This window comes from Mus caroli, unplaced genomic scaffold (genome assembly GCF_978045245.1).
Source record: "Mus caroli unplaced genomic scaffold, Mus_caroli_1 scaffold_8, whole genome shotgun sequence".
NCBI lineage: Eukaryota > Metazoa > Chordata > Mammalia > Rodentia > Muridae > Mus > Mus caroli.
The window spans coordinates 46,182,452-46,197,669 of NW_028227263.1; the positions used below are offsets into that span (position 1 = coordinate 46,182,452).

General features: G+C 39.3%; 1 protein-coding gene across 1 annotated transcript in view; it reads right to left on the reverse strand.

Annotated features, from left to right (window-relative positions):
- Window positions 1–14,484, reverse strand: part of Pgm2l1 (phosphoglucomutase 2 like 1) — a 43,666-nt gene extending 29,182 nt beyond the window's left edge. The window contains exon 1 of the mRNA XM_021167936.3: window positions 14,043–14,484. Coding sequence (XP_021023595.1) covers window positions 14,043–14,153 — 111 coding nt within the window. The 5' untranslated portion in view covers window positions 14,154–14,484. The remainder of the gene's footprint in view (window positions 1–14,042) is intronic.
- Window positions 14,485–15,218: the final 734 nt, after the last annotated feature.

Below are 15,218 nucleotides of genomic sequence, written 5' to 3' on the forward strand. Positions count from 1 at the left end.
CAAATGACTCAAACCAGGGATTTAGTCCATTTAGTGCTGACACTGAATCCATAAGTAGTCATATGGCAGTTCTATCATTCTTAAGTAGCAGTACTAGACTCTAGATTCATTTTTTGCCTATTTATAAACCTTTTAAAGTCCAGTGCCAGGAATAGGTTACTCCTTTTAGAGGTGTTGGCTACTGAGACCCCATAGACTTCCCCTCCAAACATTATAGATTATCACTGCTCTTATTTACCCCCTAATCCTTGATTTTATTTATGGACTTTATTGCTGAAGACATATTTGAGTCATAGAATATGGAGAAATAAAGCTGGTATTGACAAGGAAGCTTCATCTCTACTGGCTACTTTTCAGTGATAGAAGGTTCTATGAGTACCACTAAAGGAGAAAAGTAACCATCCATCGCCCAGCTGTGAACACCCTGAGACCTTTACTAATGACTGGCCTGCAAGACATGCCCAGTGCCCAATGTGGGATTGTGGGAAGAACATCAACGGAGAGACCAATCACTTTCTGACTGGATTGAAGTCCCACTCCACAAGATCAAACCCATACCTGGCACCATTACCGGGACAAGAACCTATGGCTAGGTCCTAAGGGAGAAGTTACTGTGCTATTATTCTGCTAAATGGACATAGTAGTTAAGTCAGCTTCTAATGGATCAATGCAAGTCCCAACTCTCATCTGAGAAAATTTCTATTTGTGGTAGATAGTGATTAACAGACACCTACAATTGGCCAAAGTACAGAGAAGAATGGAGAATACTCAGCCCTAAGTGAAACAAGATCACAGTTTGCATCAGGCTTTCTAAAGAGATTCCCTGGAATAAAGTCCAGAGACACCTCCAGTGTCTAGTCACATGTTTTCTGGACTAGTCTGTATTGTCAACATTTGAAGAGTATTTAGTATTGGATAGTGTTCTAGGCATTACAATACAATAACTGTGGTTTTTTAAACTTAAAAAATGCTGGTGGTTACAGGTACTGTCTGTCATAAGAATGAGAGGCCTCCAATATTCAAATGTGTACTACTAAGTCACATCATATTGAAATGTAGCTTCCCTTTGTAGAAGAACACTTAGATCTGTCTGCAAAAAAACAAAACAAAACAAAACAAAACAAAACAAAACAAAAACCAAACCAAACCAAACCAAAACAAAACCACTAAGCTCTATCATGAAAGTGTGCATTACAGAAATGATATATTATGTGTTCAAGGTGACTACTTTTGAAATTTCTATACTCAGGTAGGACCATTCATAGGATCTCAGATCTTTAACTATAGTTAATTAAAAAAGAAAAGTACAGCTTTATCTATTACTTAAACACAGGGGATAAAAATCTAGAAGCAATCATGTGCTTGCTAAGTTTCTTAATTAAATAATGGGTTTTACGACAGCACTATGAAATTAGCTATATACTTGAGGCAATTCACAACTTGTATAAGAACTAAAGTACGATCTAATGATCATAACAACAAAATAAAATCATTATGTAAAAATGTTTGTGGGATTTTTTTCTTCTGATACCAAATATGTGGTTTTATAACAAGCATTTAAAAGCTGCTTTTGTTCCAAAGTATTAAGACAATAGCCAGCAGGGCAACACTTTGACCAGACTGCCTCATTATGCGTATTTTTTTCCTTAAACATAATTATTCCCCTAATTAAAGCTAAAACTATTAGTAACTGATTTTATTTGTTCCTTTTGTATGGTGATGTTAATGAGAATGCCTCCTGTTCCCACGCCCACAGGCTCATCTGTTTGAAAACCTGGTCCCAGTTAATGGAACTCTGTGCAAAGAATTAGGAGGTGTGGCCTTATAGAAGGAGGTGTGTCACTGGGGGGCAAGTTTTGAGGTTTCAAAGCCCATACCATTCCTAGTGTCTCTTTCTCTGGTTATATAGTAAGCTCTCACCTCCAGCCATGCCTGCCTGATGTCATCCTTCCCACCATTAATGTCAATGACTTTAACCATGTAAGCCCAAATTAAACACTTTCTTTTATAAGTTACCTTGGTCACGGTGTTTAACACAGCAATAAAAAAGTGACTAAGACAACATAAATTGGTTAAATCTTGGTGAACTGAGACAGGTAATAGTCTAGTTTGTTGGGACTGCCAGAGCTTTTGCCCTAAAGTTCCAACAGTGTCTTCCCCAATGTCAATCATTCTCCACTTCTCAGGATATAAACTGAGTATTTATGACTTTACTTAATTCTGCCACTATGTCTCCAGCATCAGGTCAGATCTGAAAGATTAAAGGGTTTAGTGTTAGGACCTAGGTAAAATATTAAGGCCTAGATGGAATGTTAAGACTTAAGTAAAGCATTAAGGCCTATAAAAAAATGTTACCTGACTAGTCTGCCATCATAAGGAAACTTTCTTATGTTTCTGCTGTTACTAGGAAACTTTCTAATGCCAAGATTGACTTCATATTCTGTTATGTTCTGTGCTCTTGGAAACCAATCACGACAGAAGTCAGTAGAACTGTTTTGTATTGTTACCCACAATAAGCTTGGATCCAAACCAACCACCTAACAGCACTTCCTGCACCTATGTATAAACTTTTATGGTATAAGCTGCCCCTGGGATAGACCCCAACATAATTGAAACACCTGCACCAATATAAGAAACTATTTGGAATAAGACTTCCATTTTGAGTAGTGATCTAGTAAACTTTAAGCTCCCAAGACCTCCCTAGGAACTGACATCCTATGTGGCAGAAAGAGACATGTATGTGGGTAACAGACATCCTGGTTGGCAAGTTAAGACATGAATGTTAGACAAGTCCCATCTTAGTAGGCAATCACCACCCACAGTTGAATATCCCAACCAATGGGAGCAGGATACGTGTACAACAAAGACATGTTCCTAAGGAAATATCTATCCCTATGTCCTGACTGGTGAAATAACTTGACATGGATGTTTATAGATTTGGGGCTTTAAAACCCTGTAGGGTCTTAATTCAGAGTCAGTTCTAAAGTTTGAACCGTGGCTCTGGTCAGTGCTCATATGGTTTGTGAGGTAATTCCTGGACCCCAACATTTATTCCACAGTACAGTCCTCATTTTGGAATGCAAGTGCAAATTCTAAACAAAGGATTACAGAACCATAAAAGGGAGTTCTTACTGATCAGCTCCTCATATTCAAAACTTCTAGAATGCCTTACAAAACTCAAGAGAATAGCTTACCAGCTTATTAAAAGAATGCAACTCAGGAACAACCAAATGGAAGAGAGGAGTAAGGCAAGAAGTGGGGGGAGGAGGATGGGGCATCTGCTCTCTAGCTAGTACTCCTCCTAGCACTTGGATTCAGTGATTCAAGAGTTGTTGCAAAGCCCAATTTCTAGTCCCCTGACCTTCCTTCACCAGAGGTCCGCAGGTCATTCTGGTGAGCAGCCTATTCTAAGGCTTTCCAGGAGCCCCACCTAATCATAAACTCAGATGTGATCAAAAGGGGCTGCTATGAATAACAAAGGACACGTCATAACTCAGGAAATTCCAAAGGTTTTAGGAACACTGTACTGAGAACCAGGGACAAAAACAGATGTATTTCTCATAATATAATATTAGATCACAGTAAATCTGAAGCCAAGTAAATTTAAACATATGGTTTTGAATATATGCATATATTATATATGCATGTATATCTTAGACAACAAAGAAGAGAAAGAAACTTCCTGGTTCTGGAATGAATGGCTATAATTAAAAATAGAAAAGAGAAAAAAAAGAAAAATCACCCCTAGTTAAGGTATAAAGCAAGAAAAAAAAGACACAAAAATATTTTACTCTAAAAATAGCATATTTTTAAGATGAAATGGTTTGTCCTACATACAAAACCAGAAATTTTGGAATTAGTGTTGGGCTTCTGAAAATATGATTAATAAAAGCTAATCACATTTCTGTATTTTAGCAAAAAGAATTTTAAATAGCATTAAAAAAAGTCATGGACCATTAGCTTCCTGTAAGGCCCATTAAACTCCAGCTATGTATCTGATTAGCTCAGCCTAGTCTCAAACTTGCTATATAGTTGAAGATAACTGTTAACTCATGATCCTCGTGGCCCCATCTCCTAAATGCTGGGATTACAGACATGCACCACAATGATCAGGTTCAGCTGTTTTAAAAACTTCAAGGCTGCTCAGGGAGACTCCCATCCTGCCACCAATATCTGAAGAAGACTTCATTCCAATGGCAGGACCCACTGATATTGTCATGTCAACCACCTAACAGAAGCTTTTTTTTTTTTTTAAAGGAAACTTCCTTTCAGCCATGATAACTTGAGGTAAGTTTCTACAATTGCTATACATAACCTTACCTATAGCCACCCACCTCCTCCCAGATGTCCTAAGTCTGATCTGGAAGAAATACCTCCTAAGCACCCCCAGAGCAGGTAATGCATGCACACGTGTGTATGTCTGTATAAGCAATGTTCTTCTCATTCTCCTCTGAGCAGCCTAAAACATCTCCCGTCTAATCACATCCTGGTACTTCAACTCTGGCCCCAGTAAAGCCTCACCTGACTGGTGTTACCTCCTTGCAATCTGCAGACTGAGCTTGTAATAGGAAAAACAGACAACTCCTGGGCTTTCAGTCCCAGACATACCCAAGAGCAACAGCTAGAAGGTACCTGAAGAGACTACTCAGAGTTGAGGCTATGACTACAGAAGCACTAAAACGGCAAGAGACTGGAAAGAGCTGAGACTGCAGAAGACCAAGGACTGTAAAGAGCCAAGTCTGAGGAACTGAAAGACTTAAACACTAGAAAAGCTGTAGAAAGCTGCACAGTTCCTAGCTCTGGCTGTCAAGGAGCTAAGCACTAGGGCACCGAGATGCCAATGCACTAAATTCAAGGTTACAGCACCAACTGTTGGGTTCTGGGCTAGTAGCATTTAGGAGTCTAAAAGCTATAATCCCGAGAGCAAATAATCCAAGAGTAGCAGCACTCTTGCTCAGAGCTGCTGTCACTAAGGAAATTAGACTTTGCCTGTTCATGGTTCCCATTTTAAGCAAAAGAACCCTCAGCGGACTGGCAACAATAGTCTATAATTAAGTGATAACTAAAAGCAAAGATAATCAAGAGTGCCCAACACTGAGATGTTCAAGATATTAATGCAGTTTATAGTATTGCTCAATGACATAAAGAAAAGAGAAGCCCATCTCAGAAAAAAATCGACAATACAAGAAAGAAAGAAAGAAAGAGAGAGAGAGAGAGAGAGAGAGAGAGAGAGAGAGGTAGGTAGGAAGGTTAATTTCCCAAGTTTTAATATACCCAGAGTTTGTTTGAGATAATTACTCACATTTTTGAAATTCTCTTTTTAACCCCCATACAAACTGAGGCTCAGAGAAGAGCCAGTACTTGAATCCAAAATAGGCTTAAACTGCTGTGCCCTTCAGGGTCCAACTCCCCTGCTCTAACCCCGACTTAGATGGAATTACACTTGATTTAGTGTTGATTGCTGGTTGATTAATCTAGCTGTGGTGTGTAATCATGATGAAGAAGACTGAGTTGTGGCAGCAGTCTACAGATGGAAAGCTGGCTATCAAGCTTTTACATTAAGATGCTCATGGAACTTTTTAGGGAAATTAAAAAAACATGAGATTTATTAACAAATTTATTTCTTTCTAGTTTTAAAAAAAAATTACAGATGCATTGTAAACTCCTCTCACCCCATTCTCCACTTTTCCTCTGGAGCACATCTAGGAAGAGAGGATTTTGAAATTTAACTATAGAAATTTCTGAATTTCTATAGTTAAATTTTTGTTGTTATTGTTTTAAGTTAAAAGTAAAATTCAATTCCTTTTTAAAGATCACTTTAAATCAAAACAAAATATTACATTTCTAATGTAAATGGTTAATGTACAATCTTTAAAAATGAGGGTGCCTACTATTTGACCTCTAAATAGCATACATGATTTTCAGAAGTTATAATTTCTTCACAAAATACAAGTCAATAATAAAACAAGGCAAATACAGCCTTATCATGTTCTCTAAGTAGTTATCTCATATTTTGTAAGAGTTGTTACAGCTGTAATTTGTATAATTAATTTATTCAGATTTATATAAAATAAGTGATCTACTCTTGTCTTCCCAAATATCAAAAAACTTTTATGAAACTATAATACAAATATTTTTAAATAAGAGGGCTAACAATGTACTACAATTCAGATAAATATGAATTCACTGTTGCTTATGATGCTGGGAACTAAAGCTGAGCTCAGTGCATGCTAAACAAATGGGCTCTACCCTGAGCTATACTTCCAGCACTCAGCCTATTTTTGTAATTTGCATGCCATGGAAAAAACATACTATAAAGCCACTGAGAATGCAGCCATTTTCTAAGTATTGATTCTTTAATACTGTTATATTTTTCAAATGTTTTATAAAGAGAAAATGATAACACCACCAAGCATTTTCTACCACTAATTCATATACTAAAAGGCAAAACACTATCTATCTGGATTTATCCATGTTTCCTCAACATTCGTTTCAGAACTTTTCTGTACACTTGTTTTATACATTGGGCTTCCTGAGATTATACATTACACTTAAACCATTAACAGTGAATTCTGTCCTTTTAAGGATTCAATTTAGTCAATTTAAACAAGTATATAAAGTCAAGTATAAACAAGTATATAAAGTATTTAAACAAGTATATAAAGTCACATCACACAACACTACAATACAATACTCTATTGATCACAAAATATACAACCACCATAGATCTCACATTAAAAGTATTTGGCACAACAAAGCAAAAAAAAAAAAGAAAAAAGAAAAAAGAAAAAGACATAAATTAAATATATACAATAGTGTACTTGTATCTTTATGCAGATGTAAATTCATGCTATTCTTTTCAATTCAGAGTGTGAAATTTAGCCACTACGTTATTGATGGGTATTCAGAGTACAGAACTTGAATGCCCTCCTGTGTGCTTAAGGCTTGGTCTCCAATATGGCACTTTTGAGAAGCTGTACAAACGTTAAGAGGTGGAGCCTACTGAGAAGTCTTTAGGTCACTAAGGGACCCCTCTTCTTTTGCTTCTTGGCTATGAGGTGAGTGGTTTGCTCCATCTGCTGCCTTTCCACAGGCCCCAAGAGTCAAGGCCAACTAACTGTAAATTAGATCTCCAAAACTGTGAGCCCAAATAAAACTGTTTTTCTTTATAAGATGGGCATCTATAGTAATTTGTTATAGTGCTGTAAAACTGACTAACACAATAGGCTTTAAACTTTTAATTTTTTACTGCATAAAAATGAAACATTTCAAAGAGAAAAATAACATGAGAAAATTCTGCAGCAAAAAAAAAAAAAAAAAAAAAAAAAAAACAACCCTACTTACATCAAAGAGATTTTCTAACAAGATAAACTTTGGTTAGCTGAAAACTGAAATGCTTTGTATCTGAGAAAATATTTTTCATTTACAAAATTATGGTCTTTGTACTCCTTGGGGCATTAAAATGTGACCATTTTTATACTTTGGTAACATACAGTACTGAGATGTCTAATCTTGTCAACTTGATGGGATTTGGGATCAATTAAGAAACACACCTTTGGTTTGTGTCCGTTAAGGGCACTTCCTGAGAGCTTTAACTAAAGTGGGAAGACCCTTCATTCTAAATGTGGGCATCATTCCATGGGCTGGAGTCCAAGACTAAATAAAGAAGAGGAGGCAAGTTAAGCACTAGCATTCACCTCTGTTTCCTGGCCACAAATGTAATATGCCAACTGACTCATGTTCGCGCTGCCACGCCTCCCATGTCATGATGGACGATGCCCTCAGAGAAACATCAAAATAAGCCCTTCCTCCCTTATGTTCCTTTTGTCACAATAACGAAAAAAGTAACTAATACAAGTTATTATTCGATTATTGTGTTGAGAAGATCATATTGTATCTCTGCCTCTTTTGCAGCAAACCAAACCATCTTCTATTAACTCCCACCACCAGAGGGCAGCAGCCTCAGTACTAACGAGCAATTCCAATAGTCATCAGGAAGGCAGAAAGCATGAAACAAAGCACACAGGCCTTAACCCCAAATCATTGTATGACCTCGTGTTGTGTAGGTTTCCCCAAGATTGAACATGCATCTTTCAGGAGAGTTCCTTAAACAGGTGGGTACAAAACTTAAAAACATTCCCTGAAACTGACCAGATTCTCTAGGCTCCTCCCTACCAGAGTAAGCAGAACCCAGCTGTAAAGACAACTCTGAGACCAGAACAACTGCCTAGAAAGAGCAGACACCAGCCCAGCAGCCTGGAAGAGGTTTAGACTACTTAGGCACTTAATAACAACACTCTTCAATGGGCAGGCTGGGCTGCCTGCAGGCTGTGCAGTGTCCCAGGTTCTCAAGCTTTGTGACCCATGCTGTCACCCATGCTGGGGTGGACATGGGTAATTCATCTGTCTTTCAGTCATTTCTGCTTCTGTAAGAAACTCCTCACCCATATCCTTTTAAGTATCCCCAATAAAACCCACTGCTTCTCCAAGTTGGACTTTGGTGGTATCTGTACTTTGTCTGTCCTGGGTTTCTTATCTGAAGTGAGCAGACTTGGGTTTCATCTCCCCAGGAAGTTTTGTCATACAACACCTATACATTTTTTTGTGCAGTCAAAATGAAATCCTATCTACCACATGGCTATGAGGACATTGTGCTAAGTGATAGAAGACAGTAACAGAAGGCAAAGCACTCTATGACTCCATTCATATAAGGTACCCAGAATAGTCAAATTCTAGAAACAGAAAAAAGAATGGTGGTTTTCTGGGGAAAGAGGAAGGAAGAAACACATTATTTAATAGGCATAGAGGTTCAGCCCAGCAAGATGAAAAATTCTGAAGGTCTGTTCTTCATTAATGTGAATATTTTTATGGTAGCTAATGAAGTATATATACCCTTAAAAAGGACCAAGACGATAACTTGTATGTATTTCCACCACAATTAAAAAGTTAAATGCTATGTTTTATCTTCTGGTTGATTATCAAAAGAGAAAATAATATAATTACTATGCTAAGATGCTCTAAATGTTGTTTACTTTGGACTCTTCTAGCATACATCTGTGCCATCTGAACAGATGAGTTCAAATAGTTTCTTTTTTTTTTTTTTTTTTAATTTTCTTTTGGTTTTTCGAGACAGGGTTTCTCTGTATAGCCCTGGCTGTCCTGGAACTCACTTTGTATACCAGGCTGGCCTCGAACTCAGAAATCCGCCTGCCTCTGACTCCCAAGTGCTGGGATTAAAGGCGTGCGCCACCACGCCTGGCTTCAAATAGTTTCTTGCTTACGTTTCATCAATTAATTATTCAAAATCAGATCAGGTAATATTTTAGTTTGCTTCATTTCTGGTCAATAATTTACTTACTCTTTTTTTTTTTAGTTTAGGGTGGCATGCCTCCTAGTAGTAGCTATTACATAACAAACTTTTCTCACAGCACCCAATTGTTTCTTCAACTTCAATACTCATATATGTGTGTATACATGTATATATGTATATATGCATTTGGTAGAGGAATCACTTTTTCTTTCATTTCCTAGAGCTTACCCTTGTTTCTGTTCTTTTTTCACACTATCTTTTCTTATCTGGTGATAAAATAATTTATAAATAAATAAATTTTTAATTTATAATTTGGGGGTTTTAATGTTCCCATTGTATGTAATAATTATAATTGTATTATAGTATGTATATGTTTACATATTTACCTATTGCTTTATCTTGTTGTTCATACAAATTGTTTTCTTCATATAATTGATACTTAGTTATTAATAATCACAGATTTTTTTTCTGGGAAGCTGGCATGAACTTTCTCTGTTTTGTAAATACAATATGTTTTCTGCCAACACCTTCTTAACTAGGATGGTCAGTTGGGACTTCTATGTCTGCAAGTTATTGTTCTAAGGACTTTATTTACACAGATTAAGTTAATCTGTATAATTAAATTAAAATTTTTAATTTAATTTTTCAAAAGAATAACTATACAACTATCAAATTTTAAAAAGCACTACAGTTTAAATGTGGCCTGTACCTCAAGGATTCCCATACCAAAGACTTGGTCTTCAGTCTGAGGTACTAAGGTATTAGAAGCTTTAAGAGTTGAGTCCTAGTGTGGGGTAACTGGGTCACCGCCAAAGGCACTTCCTAGGGAGTTTGTGGATGAGTTCTAACAAGAGTACGCTGTAATTTATAGGAGAGAGGAGAGGAGGTAATAGGAGAGAAAATTTAAACAGCAAGGCTCACTCCTCCCTGCTCTCGGGCTTCCTGCCTCACTGTGTAATCCCTTTTACATATGCCATAAGGCTGTAACTCAGGCCAAACCAATGTGGCTACCTGATCTTATACAAACTGAGCTAAATAAACCTCCTTTCTTTATACATTACCCAGGCTCAGATACTTACTATATAATAAAATAGGCTTGAAGAATTAATTCACAGCCTTTCGTTCTGGTTAATTTGTTGAAAAATGTTCTGTTGTTAAACGTCTGAAAATCACTGGCTTAGATTGACATCTTTTATTTACTTTTCCAAGCTCTTTTTAAGTCTAACCTATCTTCAATTTCATATTCTACTCTTTCTTAATACAGATCTACATTCTGAGACCAGAATGTTCTTATTTCTTAAATTGCCATGGCAAATTCCTGCCTCCACACTGTTGTCAACATACAGGATATTTGTTGTTGCTGTTACAGTCATCAAAGCAGTTCTGCCCTGTGTCTCAGTCTCCCTTCCCTATCCACCCACCCATACTTTACCAGTGTTTTATATCCTAGATATAAATTTCTTACAGAGAATTAAAATTCACATAGGAACAGAATCAAAAGTCAGTTGTGATGTTAAAGAACCCAGTTTTTAGGCCAGGACGGCTTGTCTGTAACTTGACAATGCGTGAAAGCCCTGAATGAAAGAAATAGGATGGAGGTATGAGCCTTACCCTAGGGCAGAAGAGAACACATTGGTAATGGAGTTCTCTGTGCACAGCTGATAGGAGGAACTCCTTGACCCCTGGACTTATGGGGTTACAGTAATAGCATGGCCCCATACAGAGATGGATGCATTTACTTGTGGATGCATTTACTTGTTACAAGCTGATGCTGTTAAATGTTGTATGTTTTACTATCTGTGATTTGGCTTTATAATCACCAAGAATCTTTGGATTATTTGGCTTTTCCTATGGTATATCTACCAAATGCCTGATTTAGAAATAAATCTACTGCATCTCTATCATAAACCACAAGTTAACAAAACAGTATTCTTAAATCAGTCATCAGTTTCTATGACCTTGAGTTGACTGACTCATTTTGAAACTAGGGAAGCGAATATACTAAATAAAAGCCTGGATGCTAGTAGGAGGTTGCATCCATCCAAGTCTGGTAAATCTGCTGATAGAAAGTTGGCCTACAGCAGCTACACAAGAGTACCCTACCCCCAGTAAATCTGATTAGAAAAACAAAAAATAAAAAACAAAAGTCTCACGCTATTCAGGCTGGCATGGAACTCGATATGTAGCCCAGGCTGGCCTCAAACTCTAACTGCTCTGACTGTATCAGTCTCCCACCATTGAGATTGTAGGCAAGAGTAACTATGCCGGGTCTATTCCTTCTCTATTTTCTTTTTAGCACTTACATATACTCTTAATTGCTGAAGGCCACTAATGATATACTACTGCTCTTCAACAATCTGGTCTTCACATACCGTTCCAAAGATTTCTATGTACACTAAGCTCCGACAGACACAAATGTGCTAACTACACACATTCAATTTTCCATCTTTCTGACTCTCAGTCTTCCCTCTCCATCTTAGCAAATCTGAATGTTAATTAAATGAGAAAGTTCAACAGGAATAATATCTTTTTTTTTTTCATGAAGACTTTTCAATGTACACCAAGTCACCAAAGCTAAAATTAGTAATGTTCCTGACTACGGAAAATAGCAAATGGCCCTGAGACCAATTTATAGCTTATCACATGTTTCATCAATCTTCAAGAATCAGTAGCACTATCGGATTCCTTGATTGGTATTAATCAGAGGTTGAGTTCAGACTTTCTGCATTAGAAGACTATAAGTACAGTCAACGTATAATGAAAACTTAAATTTCATTTTGTACTCTAAATTCTAGTGGCCTTGGACTTAGCCTCGCTTACTTAAATATCAATCTACAGTAGATAAACCTTTGTTTCTCAAATAAAAGCACTATCTCCCATTAAGAAAGAGACCAGCAATATATAATTAATAAAATTATTTAAATCTGTTTTTCTGTTAAGGCACTTATTACTTGTTCCCTATATTTTATTTGGGAGCCATTGTTTTATCCTCTTATGCTCATTGAGGTCTACATTTATTTTATCTTCTCTCTCATGTAGGCTTTCCCTGTATATTTCTTTTCATGTATATTCCATGTTCTCATAAAGTCTTCTTGAACCCACTTCATGATCACTCTCACTTCTGAACTCCCATAAGCACTGAATGACTGCAACCTCGTTTATTGCTACTATAACTGTTGGAGCATTATTTTTATATGCATTTTACAGTTCTTAAATATTTCAGTATATATTGGAAGTAGACAATAAGTATTAATTCACTCAACTGGGATATTTATTAGGAAAAACACAGACAAAGTTGATACTGAAAGAGAAAAGAGTGCCATTATTTTTAGTGTGGTGCACAAATCAGCAGAGCTGGTATCATTCACCTGGAAGCTCACTAAAGCTGTCAGGCCCCACCCTAGTTGTCTGGTCAGAAATGCCTCAAGATTCCCAGATGATCTGTTAGCACTTTCGGGTCTGAGAAACATTGGTTCAGACTCTAGAAGAAGGATTAGAACATCTGAGAAATACATGACCCAGTAACACCAAATACTTTATTGTAATTGCTTATTTGTTGAACTTCCTTATCTACAAACTAAAGGCTTGCTGACGGCAAGAACTCTTTCTATCTTTCTCACCACCAGCATTTCCTGGCTGGCCTAGAACACTCAGTATTTAGTTGGGTTTTTTGGTTTGTTTTGTTTCCCTTCTTAAATGCACAGATACCTGGGAAAAAATGAAAATAAACTTTTTCAGAAAGCTAATTAGGTAGTTCTTTTGTATAACATAATCTCACAAACCCCTTAATTCAGTTTTAAACGTGCTGCCTTTTCTGTTTTAGCAGCTGCATCATATGCACTTGAGAAAACAAACACTGGGATTATCATCCCACCCTCTGAAAATGCCTCCAAGAGCCTCTTTTACAAGTGAAAAGGATGCATTTTAATTCTAGCTTTCACCAACCCACCCTATATACCTGCACAAGGGGAGGGAGAGAGCAGAAACGATGGCATCAGCAATTCTGAAATTCCTAAGCAATTCCTAAATATCTGATCAGAATCTGCCTTTTAAGATTTGAGAAGTAATGGTGCAAATTCTATCAGTACAACTAGACTATTCTAGATGTCTATGACCACAATTTTTTGAACAAGATACTTCCAAAAAATAACTGCCGGCAGAGGAATGAAATAAGAGGAGAACCCTTGTCACATTCAATAGCAAAAGGTGATACCAGAAAATAAGAGTGAAATAGACTAGCGAATACCTAGCCAGCGATTACCTAGTGACAGAGGGTGGAAACACAGCAGAGCAACATAGTGAGTGGTTAGTAACGTTCAAGAACCAGAAGCCACTTTCAGGTTCTGCAGAGAAGGAAGTCAAAGGAGAAAGAGGAAAGGAGATGGATGCATAGTACACAGAGGATAACTTACAAGGATGAGAATGAGGACGAAGTATTTTGACCATGAGAGATGATAAGCACTGGAAGGGAAGGGGCAGCAAGGGAGGAAATAGGACTGCGGTATAGCCTACCACAAAAGAAAGAGACTGCAGTCGTCCCTGCCCAGCCCAGCCCGCCTAGGGGAAGCAGCCCCTGCATAGGTGAGAGGCATCGCCCAACTCCACTAGCCCTGCGCTGGCTGGAGCCATCTCCCCTGGAGCCTGCAGAGCCCTGGGTGGGTACCGGAAAGGGTGGACTGTTAAGAGGGTGGGCAGAAAGAGGGGACAGATGCCGGGGTGACCAGGTACCCACCTTGTCCCAACGCAGCCACTGCCCGATGGCCGTGTCTAGCTGGGGGTCCCCAGTGAGGTAGGGGGCGTGGAGCAGGTTAGAGTTCAGGTCATCATCTGCGTTCTCAGCCATGGTAGACACACGGGTTTGCGGGCCCGAGGGGAGGGCGAAGACACTGAGTCCGGGGGGGGGGGCGGCTCTAGGTGCGCTCACCAGGGTCCAGAAACCCCCTCCTTGACGAAGGGCATCGGAGACCAACCGCGAGCTGTTCAGTCCGCGCCAGCTCCTGCCGCAGCTCCAGCGAACCCGGAGAGAGGGCGGAGACAGGACAGCCGCCTCCCAGCAGACTAGCTCCGGATCTCAGCTCGAACTGACTGAGGCGGGCGTGAGGCGAGAGAACAACAACAGTCCCAGATGTCTGGGTCGCCGCCTTCGCCCGCGCCGCCTTAGGCCCCGCCCCCGCGCCGCCCGCGCCGCCCCCGCCCGCCCCGGCCCGTCCGAGTGCCCGAGGCATGAGGCGCGAGCCCGGGAGCGCGCGCCCCGCACCTCCGCTGCAGCGTTTGCTGTCCGCTGAGGCGACAGTGCACAGCTGGCTTTGTTTTTTTTTTTTTAATGCCGTTCCTCAGCTGTCTTTCCCTTATCACCCGCCCCGCACTCGCACGTGCGCCTCCACCTGGTGTCCCCGTCGTCTCAAGCCGCCCGCCTCTGCACTCACTAGGAGAGTCCCCGGCGCGCGCAGGCCCCACCCTCTTCGCCTCAGGGCTTGGTCTCGCTTGGGAGCACAAAGTGGCGCGCGTGACGCCTCATGGGAATTGTAGTTTTCCCCGGTTCCCCGAGTTCTGTATACCCGTTGCCTTCCCCTTCCCTCAGAGAGAAAAAGCACCATCCCATGGCTGTTCCCTGACGCTTCTTACTTATGTTGTGCAGTGGTGGTCTCCTGCTTTAAGGTAAAAGAGGAATGACGTAAGGAACAACGGTATCTATTTGTACTTGAAAGTTTACGAGTCGTTTTTTGTCATTTCATCCATCCCGTGTGGTAGGTTGTACGTATATTCCTTTCCCACTTTACAGGGGGAACTGAAAGGCAAACCGAATTTTCTGAGCAGAAGCGTTCCTGAGAAATGAATGCGGGTTTCAGTCTGTTACATTACCTCAGCTGGCACTTGTTTTTGGTCAGTTGTAGCAGCGGAATAGAGG